This window comes from Callithrix jacchus, chromosome 22 (genome assembly GCF_049354715.1).
Source record: "Callithrix jacchus isolate 240 chromosome 22, calJac240_pri, whole genome shotgun sequence".
Classification (NCBI taxonomy): Eukaryota; Metazoa; Chordata; class Mammalia; order Primates; family Cebidae; genus Callithrix; species Callithrix jacchus.
This window is the reverse complement of record NC_133523.1, coordinates 4,832,997-4,850,044: the sequence shown is the minus strand read 5'-3', so window position 1 is coordinate 4,850,044 and position 17,048 is coordinate 4,832,997. Positions and strand designations below refer to the sequence as shown.

Below are 17,048 nucleotides of genomic sequence, written 5' to 3'. Positions count from 1 at the left end.
TTTGGGTCCTGGGACACTTTTCTCTTTGTCTGAAACTCCTGTCAGGGACTGGATTTCCTGGACTTCCTAATCCTTCTCATCTTCCAGCTCTTTCTGTGCTGTGGGAGGGGCTTTGTCAAGCACCCCCCAGTCCGCAGCAGGGCTTCCCTCTTCTCTGGATGGTAACAGCCGAGAGCCACTTGTCCCGGGAATGTTTCTTCACAGAGACGGCAGAGTCCCGGCACCGCTCCAGGGCCCTGGGTTCACTGCATTCTCTTTCTGCGGAGCTCTGCCTCTAGCTGCCATGCAGGCCCTGCCTTTGTCACAGGAGCGCAGTCTCCAGCGTGTGGCCTTTTGTCCTTCCGTTCACGGTGCCGAGCTGTGTGTGAGCTGGGCCTGAAGGCAGTGGCGGGGACTGAGGGCAGCAGCCTGTGACTCTGGGGGAGCCCCAGGATCAGCATCTGTGGCTTCGCTCCACTGGGCCCCTTTGTTCTCTGGGAGAGGACCCTGGCTCCTCTCGTCTCTTGGGGCCTTGGGGGTGGGTGAGACTGTCAGCCAGGCCCCACTGCCCACCCCAGGAAGTCACCTCCCTCTGCCCAGAGCCCCCCACCATTTTCTGCCAATTCCCCCCACACCCCCAAGCCCCCCAGGAGCTGCCCACATTTGCCCGCTGTGTCTTTCTGCAGCCCCGTGGTGCGGGCCAGCCGCTCCTTGCTGGCTGTCCTCCCAGTTGCTGGCCTATGGCGTCTCCTGCCCACCCTTCCCTTCTTTTCAAAACCTGCAGACGTGCTCAGCTGCCACTACCTCTCCTGCTCCCTGGTGTTTCCGGAAAGTGGAGATAAACAGGCACTTAGCCTGCCAGGCTTAACTGGACACCCAGGCTCATTCCTGCGAGCCAAAAGGTAGCTGTAGTCCAGATCACTGCACAAGGGGGAAGCAGGTGTCTTTTGGAGCTCACATGGCAGGAGGCGGGTGGATGGCCTCTGGCGCCATCACCAGGTAACACCGGGCACCTGCAGCACCCAGGGTGGGACGGGCAGCGCTCAGTGCTGCTCTGGCTCAGGGCTTCTCACAGGGCAAGGAGGAAGGGGGCTGTCCCAGCCTTGGCCCCAGGCTTAGAGGCAGCTGTGAGGGCAGCCCCAGACTGAGCCCTCAGACCCAGCCCTCCACCCCTGCCCACTGAACCAGTGCTCCCCGCCCCAAGACTAGACTCTGTGCTAAGGAATTGCACCTTTGGGAAACTGAAGGGCTGCTCCAGGAAAGAGACAGGAGACAGCGAGTGAGTCCCTGAGGCTAGTAGGTGCCCTGCAGGGGCCAGTGGGCCCTTGTGCTCATGAGGCTTTGTCCCTGAGGGCTGAGGTCCCTGTTGGCAGGGAGGGCTCAGGATTGCAGCCCGGGTGTGGCAGCCCGGGTGGGGAGTCGGTGTCAGGGGCGTGGTGGTGTCCTGCACTGGCTTGGGGGCAACAGGTCAAGGCAGAGCCATGCCAAGCATCACGGAACGGAGGAGTGGGGAAGACAAGGCCTGGGCCCACAGGCTCACAGGACAGCAGTGGCAGGGAGGCTGTGGTGAGGCGGGTGCACAAATTCACACCTGCTGGGGCATGTGTACGTGGCGCTTATCGCATGGAAAGACCCTGCATGGACGAGTGTGGCGTGGATGCCAGAGAACACTAAGAGGGCTCCGGCCCAGGCAGGGAGCCAGAACGCACAGCGCCACCAGGAGCCGGGCTGCAGTATTAGGTGATCCATTAATCAGGGAAGAATACAGCCTCTAACGCTCGCCCAAGATTTAGTCCAGAAGAGACCCATGTAAGGCAGCGAGGTGGGAGCAGTCTGTCTCCTCTGAGCTCAGGCAGCTGTGCCGAACCATCCGCACCCCATGGGGACCTGGTAAACACATGGGGGCCTTCCCACAGCCATGCTGAGAGCAGGGAATTTTGGATCCCACTGGGGTGAGAGCATGGCACCCACTCTGATGCCATCCCTTGGTCTAGGGCAGGAGCTCCCACCCGGGAACACTGGGTGATGTCTGGGGACATTTGTGGTTGTCACAACTGGGGATGCTCCTAGCATGGAGTGGGTGGAGGCCGGAGATGCTGCTCAGCACCCTGCAGGGCCCAGGAAGCCCCCCACAACCCCCACCAGAAAAGGATCCAGCGTGCGTCCACAGGCCCCTCAGCCGGGAGACAGGGCCGGTCTACTGCATCTCCCCACCCAGCCAGAGCCACAGACGCTCGGACGGGGCCACCCTGGCCCCAGGACACGCCCTCAGGGAGGGAGTCTGGCCCAGGGGAGAAGGTGAGCCCTGTGGAGAGGGTCCCGTGGATAAAGGGCCAGTGCAGAGGCCCTTCTGAGAACCAGCCACCTTCCTGACGGAGGGAGGACGGTAGGCTTACACTCTGAAACTGAGTCCCCCATCCGCCTCTCCAGAGAAAAGCACTCCCATTACTTAAAATCAGCCTTGTTTTACATACTGAAGACTTTAAAGAAAATTATGTTCTTGGGAAGCTGACTTCATTGTTACTCAGGTTCACTGCTGGGTGAAGGCAGCCCCCAGGATGGTGGTGCGGGTGGGGACAGGAGGGGGGCTCCTGGGAGGAGCAGGTCGTGACTAGGAGTGAGGGGGTGGCCGGGGCAAGGAGGCCAGGCTGTGCAGGGACTGGTTCTGGGGGGTCCACTTCTTGTGTGCAAAGAAGGTTCCTCACAGCAGTGCGCACAGGAGACGTGCAGTGGTTTCCGTGTCTCCTCCTGGCAGGCAATTTAGACGGCCTCTAGTCCCATCTCACTCCGGGAACACAGTTCCTGTTTATTGGCAATCCACTCTGTTGACCAATTAGCCTGAGCCACAATCAATTAACCATTATGCAAACAGCATGTCCGGCCTGGCCTGGGAGCTGGGCTGCTCGGGCTGTGCGGGTTTGGTGGGGGCACCTGCAGCAGCCTCGGCAGGAAGCGGCTCTTCATGAGGAGCACGCAGGAGGCAGGAAATCAGAAGGCAGATAACAAGAGCCGGAGAAGCAGATTCACCTTGGGGGCTGTCGGGAGGGGCAGAGGGAACATTCCCCGAGAGAGGCCGCAGGGTGGGGAAGACAGAGGAGGCCGAGGCTGAGGCCCAGACTGCCCAGGAGTCCCAGACTCACCGACAGATGGACATGTTCAAAAAGGCAGCGCCCGACTAGGAGAGAAGGTTCTGGACCAGCAGTGACTTTTCAGAAACTAGTTCCGAGGTCTGTTTCTGCAGAGCGTGGTGGGGGCCAAGGTAGGGGTTCCACCCCACAAGGCTGAGCTCGGTGCTCAGTGCCTGGGTCTTGAGTGGGCACCGTCCATGGCCAGCTGGGACAGGATCAGGCCAGCAGTGACCAGACGGCTGCAGAGGGAAGGTCACTGCTCAAAGGGAAGGGGAAGTCACCCCCACACTGGGGCCATCACGGTTGGCCAAAGACCAGCCCTGCCAGCAGCCCGTCTGGGTACAGCCCACAAGCCAGGGATAGTGTTTACGTGGTTTTTTTTCCTGAATACACAAGGTCTTGCTCTGTCCTTCAGGCTAGAGTGCTGTGGTGCAATGCTGGCTCGCTGCAGCCGCAACCTCCTGGGCTCCAGTGATCCTCCCGCCTCAGCCTCCTGAGTAGCTGGGACCACAGGAGGACACTACCACACCCGGCCAGTTTTTAAATTTTCTGTAGAGACGGGGTCTCACTATGTTGTCCAGGCTGCTCTCAGACCCCAGGACCCAAGCAATCCTCCTGCCTTGGCCTCCAGCGTGCAGATATTACAGGTGTGAGCTACCAAGCCTGGCCGGTGGTCACATTTTTAAGTAGCTCAAAAAAGGAAATTCTCATGTTCGGCAGCATGTGAATGTTGTCAGACCCAGATTTCAAGGTCTATAAACAAAGCTGCATGGACACAGCCGCACACATTTCTTCACTGTCTGTCATTTGCAGGGATCCTGAGCTGCCATGCGGAGTGGACAAGTTGGAGACACAGGAGGTCTGGCCTGCAAAGTCACCATGTCACAAATGTTTGCTCTCCGGCCCTTCCCATGAGAATCGGCTGAGCCCGCTCTGTGCCGTCCCCCTACCACCACCACCGGCTCCAGCTCCAGTTCAGGGGATTCCTGAATGTTCCTTGGGCACCAAATAGGAGTGAAATCCGTCAACAATTGTGCCAAGGGCAGCTTAGAGCCCTGGACACCTGAACGCTTCCCAGGAGGGGCAGGGAGGCCAGCCTCGCCTTCACCCTGGGCGTGAAGTGGATCTTCTCCGCCGGGACCTGCCTCGGTGTCCCCACGGCCTCTTGCAGTCAGAGGCCAAGAGGCTACAGATGCTCTGCCCTCTCCTCCCAGCAGACACCAGACCCTAGCTGGGAGGGTCTGTGTGGCAGTGGGGACCCGGATGTGCAGGGAGGGGTTCTGAGTAGGAGGAGGGCGGCCAGGGTCATGCCGGGGGCCCAGTTTCAGCAATCCTCGCCACGATCTCCAATCCAAGAAGCACCTTTACACCAAAGGAACGGCCGCAGACACAGAAGGGAAGGGGCCCCGAGGCCTACCTGATGCCCCTGAGTCCTCGGAAGGGATCCGCCCGCTCTCAGCACAGGGCGGGGGGGGGGGGGTGCTAAGTAGCCCAACAGTAGAAATGTGGTGACAGAGAGGGACTGGGACCCACGTGGCCTGGTGACTCTGTGGAAGCAACGGCGCAGGGCCTGGGGCCACCGAGGGTCAGCCTCCTGGCGGGGACGTGACAGGAGCGTGGGAGCCCGTGTGTGTGAGCAGCAGGGATACGGCCCGCCGGAGCAGGGCCTACCCCAACCCACAGCAAGGCGAGGCCTCCAGAAAACACTGTGCCTCAGACAGAAAGAGAAACACACAGAACAGGAAGAGGGGGATGAACGAGGAGGTGGGGAGGGAACAGGAAGCGAGGAGTGGGACATGCCTGGAGCTCCTGCCGATGGGAAGGGCCGGGGCCACCCACCATCACGATGGGCTAGTCACAAGGCAGCCCCTTGGGAACTCACCTGCGGAGGAGCTTGGCCTTGAGCGAGGCCCGGGATGCACTCCAGGAGCTCAGTTCGGGGCTGGTGAGCGCCGTGGGCCGCGTGTGGTCCAGCACCGTGAGGTCCTTGCCCTGCTTCCACAGCTCGTAGCGCTCAGGCTGGAGAATGCGCACGAACACGTCCATGGAGATCTTCACCATGTCCTTCCGGCACGTGCACTGTGGCAGAGACAGGCGCCTGAGCCCCCGCGCCACACCCCAGAGCAGGCGGGACCGTGTGTGGTCCGGCACTTGCACTGTGGCAGAGACAGGCGCCTGAGCCCCCGCGCCACACCCCAGAGCAGGCGGGACCGTCTGTGGTCCGGCAGCACCCTCCCACGCCCCATCCCACCGCTGCGCTTTCCACTTCTGGAACATTTTTCTTTTCGAGACAGGGTCTCACTCTGCTGCCCAGGCTGGAGTGCAGTGGTGCAATCATGGCTCACTGCAGCCTCAACCTCCCAGGCTCAAGTGATTCTCCCGCCTCAGCCTCCCAAGTGGCTGGGACTACAGACACCCACCACCATGGGTGTTGGCTTATTCTTAGGAGAATTTTTAGAGATGGGGTCATGCTTTGTGGCTCAGGCTGGTCTTGAACTCTTGGGTTCAAGTGATCCTCTTGCCTCAGCCTCCCAAAGCCCTGGGATTACAGGTATGCACCACCACTCCTGGTCTGCTTTGCTTCTAGAACTTCTATCACAAGTCAGGACACGGTGTTCCCCCACTGAGTCCCTGGTCTGCCTTAAGGGAGCTGGAACAACCCAAGAGCAGACACCCAGGAGAAATGGGGGCTCGGCACATGGCTTGATGAGGGGCCTGAAAATCAGGACTGGACACCATGCCACACACAGCTGTCCAGAGACCAGCAGGGCTGAGGTTCAGATGCCTCCCGTTGGTTCAAGCAGAATGCCTCCAGGTGGGTAGAAATGGATATGGAGTATTTCATGATAGCACTTGTTCCAAGAGGGCTGGGAAGAGGGGAAAGGATGGCAGTCCCCAAACAGCTGAGAGCCAACAGGAATCACAGCACGTGACAACAGCCCTCCTCAGGCGCCTCGCTAGGGCGATGGCGACCCATGGGCTCCTGCAGCCTCACCTGACTGCAGGGCTGGAGGGATGCCAGCGTGACGGAAGAAGGGCTGAGGATCTGGGAGGCTCTGGGACTCACGTGCCACGGCCCGCGGCCAGCCTGCCTGGGGTGTTGTGGGAATGGGGCAAACACCCGACAGCACGGCCCCCTGAGTTTGTGAACCTCAGGTGAGTGGCAAGGACGAGCTCAAGTCCCCTCCGGCTGCCTCCCGGGCAGACCTGCCACTCTCAGGCCCTCAGCCCTTCCCAGGTCACTGTTCTCGGTGGCTCTGCCGCTGCCTCACTTTTGTCACACTGGGCACTGCGAAGGATGTTCCACAGGTGACCTGGCGACCCTCAACTTGGAAGCCACTGCCCAGAGGGCATGAACCCAGACGCCCAAGCGGTGATTCCCACCATAGTACTCAGACCCCAGGAGGTGGCCAGGAAGCTCTGGTCTGTCGCTTACTCACTGGGACGAGGCTGAGATGGGACTGGAAAAACACCAACCTCCAGAGGAAAGGGGAAAGGGCAGGGCAGGCAAACAGCGTCACACAGGCCCAAATGCCAAGTGTTTTCACCTTTGAGAAACTCTGCTGCGCCACGCCTCAAAAGCATCACAGACAATGTGCAAATGTATGCACACGGGTGTGTGTGTTAATAAAACTTTATTGATGGCCGGGTGCGGTGGCTCATGCCTGTAATCCCAGCACTTTGGGAGGCCAAGGCGGGTGGATCACAAGGTCAAGAGATCAAGACCATCCTGGCCAACAGGGTGAAACCCTGTCTCTACTAAAAATACAAAAATTAGCTGGGCATGTTGGCATGCGTCTATAGTTCCAGCTACTCAGGAGGCCGAGGAAGGAGAATCACTCGAACCCGGGAGGCGGAGGTTGCAGTGAGCCAAGATCACACCATTGCACTCCAGCCTAGGCGACAGTGTGAGACTCCATCTCAAAAAATAAAATAAAGTAATTAAAAATAAATAAAACTTCATTGACAAACACAAGCAGGGCCAGATTTGACCCAGGGGCAGCATTTTGGAGACTCCTGGTCTAGACTCTAGAGGACAAAGTAGCCCCTGGGAGTCTCCGCAGGCATAATGACGGGCCATGCGGAAGCTCTGGGGGGTTGGGGGGCCAGAGGCACGCTCCCCCCACCCAAGGGGACATAGACCTTGTCTCCTGCTGGGGAGAGACAGGCCCAGGGACATGTGCTGGACACAGGCTGCCTGACCTCTGCCAGCCCTCACCTCAGCCTCGGAACTCCACGTGGAACTTTCTGCCTCTCCATCAATCAGGCACGGGGCAAGTCCATTTCCAAGCATCATAAGACACTCTTCTGTCTCAAGTACCTGTCTTGCTGCCACCACCCGTGCTCAAAGGGACGAAGGACATGGGAAGGGAAAGACGTCATTCAACTCGACTACTCCCTTGCCCTGACAAACCTTTCCAGGTGGCCCGAACTTTGCTGGAGACACTGACGTATTTACGACCCCGAATCTGAGGCTGTGGGTGGGGGGCGGGTGGAAACCTTTGTGTGGCATTTCTCGCAGCTTCTGCCTCCCCATCTTCCCCGGTCCCAGGGGCAGCCACGGAACCTTCTGCTAGATCCGGGAGCAGGGACTTGGGAACAGTTAGAGCCCGACCATACCAAGCAGGAGGGAATATTTATGGCCGAGCCATTCCCAGCAAACTCAATTCATTTAATGAAAGATTGTGCGGGAGAGAAAGGCTGGCGGTGTCATTTGGCCGCAGAGTAGTGGGAGCACAGATGGTGCCCGCATTTCAGACTGCCGGCCGGGCCAGCCGCCCCGGGAACCCAGCCGCCCCGGCACCCCCACTGACAGCAGCTTAGGGGATTCGTATTGAGCGGCTTTGCAACTGCATCTCCTTAAGTAACTAAAAAAAGCACCTGGGTGCACCCACAGAGGGGACAGGCAGACATGCTCCACGGAGCGCATCGCCACGGCCTGGAGTCCGGCCTGAGCCCACTCGCCCAGCCAGGGCTGGCCCAGCTCCGGACACGTCCCCTGCCCTGCGGGCTGACGCCACTGCCAGGATGAAGCTGCTGGTGCCAGCCTGCCCACGGCATTCCTGTGAGTCTCCACGTGGCTCTGCAGGGAGCTGGGGAGCCAGGGCACCCATGAAGGAAACGGGGAAAGAGGCAAGGCCCGGGGGTCACGGCGAGGGAAGCACAGCCTCAAGGAATCAGGGACACAGGGTGGTCATTTGTGAGTGCTGGACAACTCAGCAGGGCTGCAGCGCAGGAGAGGAACTCGCTAGGGCCGTGAGGAGACCCAGCTCCCCTGAGCTACTGCCTCCTGCTGAATGCCCAGCCCCCACCGTGGCCACCACCTCCGGCCTCTTCTGATCAGGCGCGCCTGCAGGAGCCATTCCCCTGACAAGGGCTGGCTGGGCTGTTGTGCTGCAGCTGGGAAGGGCTCGGCGCAGGCGGGAGGGAGCCTCGCCACAGAGTCCCCAGACAGGGCAGACCTCGCTGTCTGCTTTTATTCTTTTCATTAGCGAGGCCCCGACTGTCCTCACCACAGCCCCGCCCAGCTCCCCACTCTCTGGGACACGCGTGTCTGCAAGGGAGGGGACGGATCCTGTCTGCTCCAATTCCTGCTTCCCAACTTGGCAGTCCCCTGTCAGCACTTGCGACAGAGATGGAAGGCACCCTCCAGGGGAATCTGGCCGTGTCATTAGTTTCTGATGGAGAAATCAGGCACAAACAGGGCAAGAAGAGGCCTGCACGGCCGCCCAAGGCCTGAGCACGCCCCAGGGCCCCGTGTTCCACGGTGTGGAACTTCGTGATACACACAGCCACCAGAACCGCATGCATGGGCGGGAGAAGCTGGGCGAATCTGACCAAGACAGGGTGGTGGTACCCCCTCAGGGCTGAGCAGATTCTGAGGACAGGGAGAGGTGCAAGGCCAGGAGGTGGGGACTTAGGTGGGGAACGCGGAGCATGAAGCCCCCACCGCCAGCCAAACACACCATGTTACCTGCGGGTCATGGCCCCAAGTTACCCTGCCTTGGGATCAGCGTCTCGTCTATGGCTTGGGCCGGCTAACTGCAGCCCTCGGCCCCCATCTCTCTCCCCAGCTCCAAGATCCTGGTCTCATTGCTCTGGCCTGGGCTCAAACCCATGAGCAGCTTCTTATTCCCAGGTGAGGCCAGCAGAGCGGAGCCTCAAAGCAAGGCCACCCCTATGGGTGCCCCAGACGCCAAGCAGAACTGGGTTCTTGGACAGCGCTCCCATCAGGGGGCAGCCTGACCACCCGCCAAGTGCACCTTGGGGGCTGGACAGCACCACTTGCGGGCGAATCAGCAAAGCTTCACAGCGCTCCCCCAGGCAGGAGACACGCGATGCCCTAAGCATCCACGGCAAAGGGAGAGGTGGCTGCTGGGTCCTGCAGAATCCCCCAGAGGAGGAGGGTGGGTCCACATCACAACCCCCACTCGGAACCCATCGAGCTCGGGCAGACACCGTCAGCCTCAGGGGGACGCAGGGAGGAGCCAAGCAGCTCCACCAAGCGCCAGATGACAGGCGGAACTTTGCAGACTCCAGGCAAGCTCATCCCTAACCTCCCCCTGCCAGCGATCTCACCCAAGGAAGGAAGGAATTCAAAGACGTCCTTTGCTTTTATATTGAAAGACAAGCACGCTTGCGTGCGTGTGCGCATGCGCACACACACGATTCTAACCAAACCATTCAACCATCGCGCACAGACTACATAAATGACAGATTCGTATAACAGGGTGGCGTGCGCTGGGAAGACGCAGTCTACAGGCCCCTTTCAATGACAGAAACATCCTCGGGACTGTCTGTTATCTAAAGACATACAAAATGCATGGTGAATACGGCAAGACCCCGATTATGGGCAAGGGTCTTTAAAGACAGGGAAACGCATCCACACATTAACTGTGGTTCTTTCAATGGTGGGATTAAGCACTTCCGTGCTACTTATTTCTCTAAATCTCTTTATTGAGAAGGCATATCATCTAAGGCGGGCCCATGGGCCACATCTGGCCTGCCACTTGTTTTTGTGAATAAAGTTTTATTGGTACATAGCCACACCCGTTCATATATATCATCCACAGCTGAGCCCGTGCGCAAGGGCAGGGCTGAACATTCAGGAGGGGAATGCGGAGCTGCAAACAGTCACTATCAGGTCCTTGACAGTTAAGTTTGGGCTGCTCAAATGGTGGCTCACACCTGTAATCCCAGCACTTTGGGAGGCCAAGGCAGGAGAATCGCTTGAGGCCAGGATTTCAAAATGGGTCTGGGCAACATAGCGAGAGCCTGTCTCTACGAAAAATTGTTTTTAAAAATTAGGCGAGTGTGGTGGTACACACTTACTGTCCTAGCTACTTGGGAGGCCGAGGTGGGTGGATCACCTGAGCCCAGGGCGGCGGGGTGGGGGGGGAGGGGGGGGCGGTTGAGGCTGTAGTGCATGAGCTGTGATCATGCCATAGCACTCCAGCCTGGGAGACAGAGTGAGACCCTGACTCAAAAGAAAAAGCTTGCTGGAGCCTGATGTAAGCCATGAAGTCACTTTGGTACTGTAACTTGCAGTGTGTCAACCTTGGGGTACATCACATCCCACAGAGCAGCTTCAGCACTCGGGGAGCAGTCACAGCTGTGTCTGTGTAAACATGGGCAGCAGTGCCATTTTTTTGCTGAGCATGGAGGCCACGCATGCCCCACCACCGGCTTCCAGGTCTCTGAATGCCCCTGTTGGGAAGCGGCCCGGCACCAGGCACGGAGAGGCCTGGGCCTCCGGCTCTGCCCCGAGTCCTGTGCCCACAGCACCATCGGCCCAAGATGACCATGCACTGTGGGCACACCGCCCCCAGAACCCAGGGGCAGCTCAGGGAGCTGGGCCCACTGCGCCTCAGCCTCAGGGGGGCCCGGACCCTGTTGCCTAGATGGAGCCTAGCGGGTGTGACTCTCTCAGCCTCACACCTGAACCAGCTCCAAACTCCGGAGGCCACAGACTTTGCATTCCTGCTGGGATGGCCCCAGTTGTCTTAATGAGCCCAGACACTTACACATGGGAGAGAATAGCAATTTCGGTCCCTGAAATGATAACTTTGGGACCCAGGAGTCAGGCTCTGGCTCACCCGGGTTTGCTGAGACTGGCCCAGGGCCTGGGTAAGGGCAGGGGCTCGGCCTCAGGAGTGAACTCTTCTGCCTCTCATTTTGGGGGGCCGGGAGGGTGTCCATTTTCTCACTGAACTCAGTTCCAACATGCTCCACCTAAAAGCAGTCCTAGTTTGGCAGGTCCTGCGAGAAACACATGATGTCCGAATCCTGAAAGTGGCATTCCCAGACAAAGCCCCTTCCAAGCCAGAGCGTCCCTGCACCTGCTCTTGGCCGGGTTCAGAGCTGTCTGCCTCAGAATTGAAAGCACGTTTTAAAGACCTTTAATTTCCCAAGGTTTTAGTTGCTGGAAAAAATAAAAAAGGTACTGATCTTAGAGTAGATTCTGCAACTGTGGCTATAAAACCCAGAGCAAAACGGTTTCCAACTTTTAGCTCCAGAAGAGTCACGTCTCCCATGTCTGAACTACGATAGGCTCTGAATTAATAAGTCTGAATTAATGCAGTTTCGCTGTGCAACGCCAGGCCCCTGCCCTGAAGCAGCTCACAGTGTAACTGGGAGACAGAGTAAACACACATGAGAAGCCGGGGGACCCGGGAGCAGAAAGGGGCCTCATGCCCGGGAGCCATGCGCCGGCGTGCGTGCTTGTCCTGTTGCTGTCGGGGTGGGGGTGCACAGGCCAGAGTGAGCTCCTCTGCTTCTCAGGGTCCTGCCAGTGGGACGCATCGGCCAGGGATTCAGCCAGCCTCCCTGCAACCCGTACAGCAGCCACAGGACGGGTTTTCCCAGATAGGCACCGTCAAGGAGGGCCAGGCTGCAGGTGGACGTGGGGAGGCCCCTCCTCTTGCCCCTCACCCACCCCGTGACATGCGGGTGGCCAAGCCTCACCAAGGTCTCCGAGAACCTGGTGTGAAGGTGGCTGGTCTGCCCTGGTTCTGTAGAAGGTGGCCGTGCACCCCCATGTCACCTCTTTCAGGATCAAGGTGGTGGTGGGGGAAGGGGATCGGGAAGGGAACGGGGTGTGGATAGAGCCTCAGAGAGCAGAAGACAGGACCCCCAGGCTCAGGGCTGTCCCCTCCGTCCTCCTCCAACACAGACTCCTAACATAGCTAATGTGAGTCCCCACCAACTGGTGCCGTCCCAGGTGCCTAAGAAAACCCTGGGTGGAGAGAGGGTCTAGCAGGAGGCTGGACCAGATGCAGCTGCCACTTGCAAATGACGTCCCGGGATGGATGACTGGCGGGTTCAGGGGTCTGGGACTAGCTTCAGCACTGCTGCTGCTGGCTGGCCCCTGTCACTTAGAGCCCGGACACCAAGCCAGAGTGCTCTGAGCAGCGCGGCCGTCACCCACCTCTGAAGACTGACACATCCGACAGCCCGATCTTCCAGACACAGGTCTCAGAGGACCCGCCGCTACACTGCGAGGAGAATGAGAAAGCTCGAGGGGCTGCTGGTTTGCCTCTGGTTATGCAGAGCAGGGCCGGTGCAGAGACAAATAGATTTCTTTCTTCCAAAGCATGAAAAAAATAGAAATCAGAACACAGATGGGCTCGGAGCCGGCAGCCGCAGAGCCCAGGGCCTGCTTCAGGATGTCGTGCCAACCGTAATTGGCTCGTGTGGTGCCTGCTACAGACAGCGGGGGAAAGGGTCAGAGAGCCACGGGGTGGCCAGGCCTGCCTGGTGCCCACAGGAAGTGCACGTCTTGGCTTTGCGGCCCCACTGGCAGCAGCGCCTTCCAGAGGGGGTGCCACCAACTGCCCCACATGTCCTGCCCTGCCCTGCCCGCTGGGACACCGTAGGCTGCCCTGCAGGCCTTCGCCAGGACTGGCCTGTGTGGGAGGGGGATGGGCAGGCCATCGCCCTCGGGGCGGCTTTGGCTCCACCTTGCACTCCCCAGGGCTTTCAAGTGAAATAAATTTAACCTTTTCATGGGAATAAACATGGATGCCCAATAAAAGCTGGAGTCTTCTTACTCAGCACCGCCACAGCACTGGACGCGAAGAGCTACTCATCAGGGAGGCCGGGGGGAGGAAGCAGGAGAGACGCTGACGTCAGGGGCCGAATCCACAGGCCACAGTGGACCAGGGCTCTCCTGCAGGCAGGGGGTGCTGCACCCACCACGCGTCCCTGTGAAGGGAGGGCCTGAGGGGAGCCTCGACTCCCTGCTGTGGTGAGATCCCTCCCAATACCAGACCAGCCAGAGACCGGGAGGAGCCCCGGAGGCTGGAATTATAGGCGTGCACTGCCACACCTGGCTAATTTCTGTATTTTTAGTACAGACGGGGTTTCACCGTGTTGGCCAGGCTGGTCTTGAACTCCTGACCTTAGATGATCCACCTGTCTTGGCCTCCCAAAGTGCTGGGGTAACAGGTGTGAGGCACCGTGTCTGGCATACTCAAAAAGACTGTAACCCTGTCATTAACCAGCGTCCTGCGGAACAAAAGACACCACATCAGGAGAGAAGAGCAGGGCTCATAACAAAAGGGGCGTCAGGAGGGCAAGGAAGGGCAGAAGCGAAACCACCCACAAAAACACATCAACAGACAGGTTAAGTGCAGGAGCTGAGGAACGCTCCCAGAAAAAACATCGACACAAAAGACAAAGAGGCCGAGTGTCGTGACTCAAGCCTTAATCCCAGCACCTGGAGAGGCCGAGGCAAGAGGATCACTTGAGGTCAGGGGTTCAAGGCCAGCCTGGGCAACGCAGCGAGAACCCCACCGCTACAGAAAAGTAGCGGACATGGTGGCACTGGCCTGTGGTCCGAGCTACTTGGGAGGCTGAGGCAGGAGGCTCACTTGAGCCTAGGAGCCCAGTGGTGAGAACCTGCCGCCGCCCCACCGTCCCAGTGCTGCAGTGCGCTGTGACCCACTGGTGGGAACCTGCCGCCGCCCCACCGTCCCAGTGCTGCAGTGCGCTGTGACCCACTGGTGGGAACCTGCCGCGGCCCCACCGTCCCAGTGCTGCAGTGCGCTGTGACCCACTGGTGGGAACCTGCCGCGGCCCCACCGTCCCAGTGCTGCAGTGCGCTGTGACCCACTGGTGGGAACCTGCCGCCGCCCCACCGTCCCAGTGCTGCAGTGCGCTGTGACCCACTGGTGGGAACCTGCCGCCCCACCGTCCCAGTGCTGCAGTGAGCTGTGACCCACTGGTGGGAACCTGCCGCCGCCCCACCGTCCCAGTGCTGCAGTGCGCTGTGACCCACTGGTGGGAACCTGCCGCCCCACCGTCCCAGTGCTGCAGTGAGCTGTGACCCACTGGTGGGAACCTGCCGCCGCCCCACCGTCCCAGTGCTGCAGTGCGCTGTGACCCACTGGTGGGAACCTGCCGCCCCACCGTCCCAGTGCTGCAGTGAGCTGTGACCCACTGGTGGGAACCTGCCGCCCCACCGTCCCAGTGCTGCAGTGCGCTGTGACCCACTGGTGGGAACCTGCCGCGGCCCCACCGTCCCAGTGCTTCAGTGCGCTGTGACCCACTGGTGGGAACCTGCCGCGGCCCCACCGTCCCAGTGCTGCAGTGAGCTGTGACCCACTGGTGGGAACCTGCCGCGGCCCCACCGTCCCAGTGCTTCAGTGCGCTGTGACCCACTGGTGGGAACCTGCCGCCGCCCCACCGTCCCAGTGCTGCAGTGCGCTGTGACCCACTGGTGGGAACCTGCCGCCGCCCCACCGTCCCAGTGCTGCAGTGCGCTGTGACCCACTGGTGGGAACCTGCCGCCCCACCGTCCCAGTGCTGCAGTGAGCTGTGACCCACTGGTGGGAACCTGCCGCCCCACCGTCCCAGTGCTGCAGTGCGCTGTGACCCACTGGTGGGAACCTGCCGCGGCCCCACCGTCCCAGTGCTTCAGTGCGCTGTGACCCACTGGTGGGAACCTGCCGCCACCCCACCGTCCCAGTGCCGCAGTGCGCTGTGACCCACTGGTGGGAACCTGCCGCCGCCCCACCGTCCCAGTGCTGCAGTGAGCTGTGACCCACTGGTGGGAACCTGCCGCCACCCCACCGTCCCAGTGCCGCAGTGCGCTGTGACCCACTGGTGGGAACCTGCCGCCGCCCAGCCGTCCTGTGAGTTTGTTTCTCATTTTGGGTTTCTGCCCTCTCGCTGCGTCCCCCTCTGGTGAAGGGGTGAGGGATTTCTCTGGGGCTCTTTCATAAGGGCTTGGATTTCCTCCAAGACGGTGCCACCCTCAGGCCCGGTTTTCAAAGGAGAAAAGTCTCAAAACTTTACCGCCTTTCCTTTCTCAAGAAGCCCCTGGAGGGTGTCCCTCAGAAATGAGGTCACACAGGTGTGGAGGCCAGAGCAGGTCCATCTTGGATGCTCACCTGTCACGCTGGCTTCAGGGAAGGGCTCTGAGATGCCCAGTTCAGCTACCCCTCCTTGTGGAAGAGGAGGCACTTACTGTCAATGCTGCCCTCCGGTCAAACGGCCCTCAGGTTTCCAGGTTTCCGTTGTCCCACACACCCCTGAACGACCTTTCCCTACGGTCTCAGCCCTGGGCCTGGGGCTGAGGATGCAGGGACCACCGTCTTGTCTCACTGCTGCCACCCAGACACAGACACGGCTTCTCTTCGTCAATCCTTATTATGAGTTTCTCTCGAGAAACTGGGTCCCAGCCTCTTTCCCCGGCCTCTCGGCATGCTTGGACTTTGGGGTAGATCTGCTCATCATGTTTAAAGAGAAAGAAAATGAATGCGCCTCCTGGCACCCCGCAATCCTCTCCAGTGCCCGCTGCCACCCAGTGTGTGCCCAGCACTACCGAACTGGAGGCTGGTCTGTGTTACCCAGGTCTCCCTCAGAGAATCTCTGCCAAATGGAAAGCAGAGCTGAAGGCTCTGAAACCCACGCTGCGCACCCCTTGGAGGCAGGGATGAGGGACGTGGCATGTGGGAAATGACTGTGAGGAGCCTGTTGTCTTAGTCCGTTCTTGGGACAAAATACCATAAGCTGGGGGCTTACAAGCAAGCTGCTTATTTCTCACGGTGCTGGAGGGTGGAAGCCCAAGATCAAGGCACCGGCAGGTTTGGTGTCTGCTGAGGGTCATTCCCTGGTTCTTGGAGTCTTCTCACTGCGTCGTCCCGTGGTGGAGGGCGAGGGAGCTCTCTGGGGGCTCTTTCATAGGGCACTAATCCTATCTATGGGGGCATCGCCCCCACACCCTTACCGTCTCCCAGAGGCCCCACCCTTAATACCACCGCCTTGTGCTGCCGAGGGCTTCAAATGAGGTAACACAAGCAAAGCTTGTAGGCTGGGCAAGGCAGGGCCGCCGCGGGAGCACTTCCTGCCGCAAAGAAAGACCTGCCAGTCACCTACACGGGAAAAGGCAGCAGCGCAGCTGTTCTCCGGGTCTGAATTCCCAAGCCTGCCACTCTCATCTCAACGCCTGGGACGATGCCTTCTGAGCCATAGCAATCCCATGCAAAACCCCTGAAATCCAATCAAACTGGCGGTGTGCTTTTGTAAAGTGAAATAAAAAATAAAATAAAAAGCAAGCTAAATGCCAGACCTCCCTGTGACACCGCACTGCAAAAGAAATCCACTCCGCAGAGGCCGAGACCCCTGCTGTTAATGGGGCTTCTACCGACCCTGTGCCCTGGAGGCTGCCAATGCTTCTGCCCTAGCCCAGCCGGGGGCTGTGTCTGCCTTTGCCCCTGCCCCTGCCCCTGCCTTGCTCTGCAGGGCTCATGCACTGCACCTGGACAAGCCCTTCTGAAACCCCTCCCAGTGGGGCTCAGGCAAACATGCAAAAGCCTTCCACACAGCTTGACAACTCCCGACGAACATTTGAGCTCCCCCTGCCTGAGATCCAAAGAAGCTGGGGGCCCCGAGTCCACGATGGCTCCGCTGAACTCAGAGAAGGAGGAGGGTTCACAT

General features: G+C 59.6%; 1 protein-coding gene across 12 annotated transcripts in view; it reads right to left on the bottom strand.

Moving 5' to 3' along the window:
• The window catches only part of KDM4B (lysine demethylase 4B), a 181,158-nt gene that overhangs the window by 35,385 nt on the left and 128,725 nt on the right, over positions 1 to 17,048 (bottom strand). For 11 of the 12 annotated variants that reach the window (XM_054249397.2, XM_054249398.2, XM_078361605.1 and 8 more), the window contains one exon: positions 4,990 to 5,186. In XM_054249397.2, the coding sequence (XP_054105372.2) occupies positions 4,990 to 5,186 (197 nt within the window). Of the gene's footprint in view, positions 1 to 4,989; positions 5,187 to 10,052; positions 13,614 to 17,048 lie in introns of those variants that run through there. The other variant, XM_078361609.1, reaches the window with a different exon arrangement.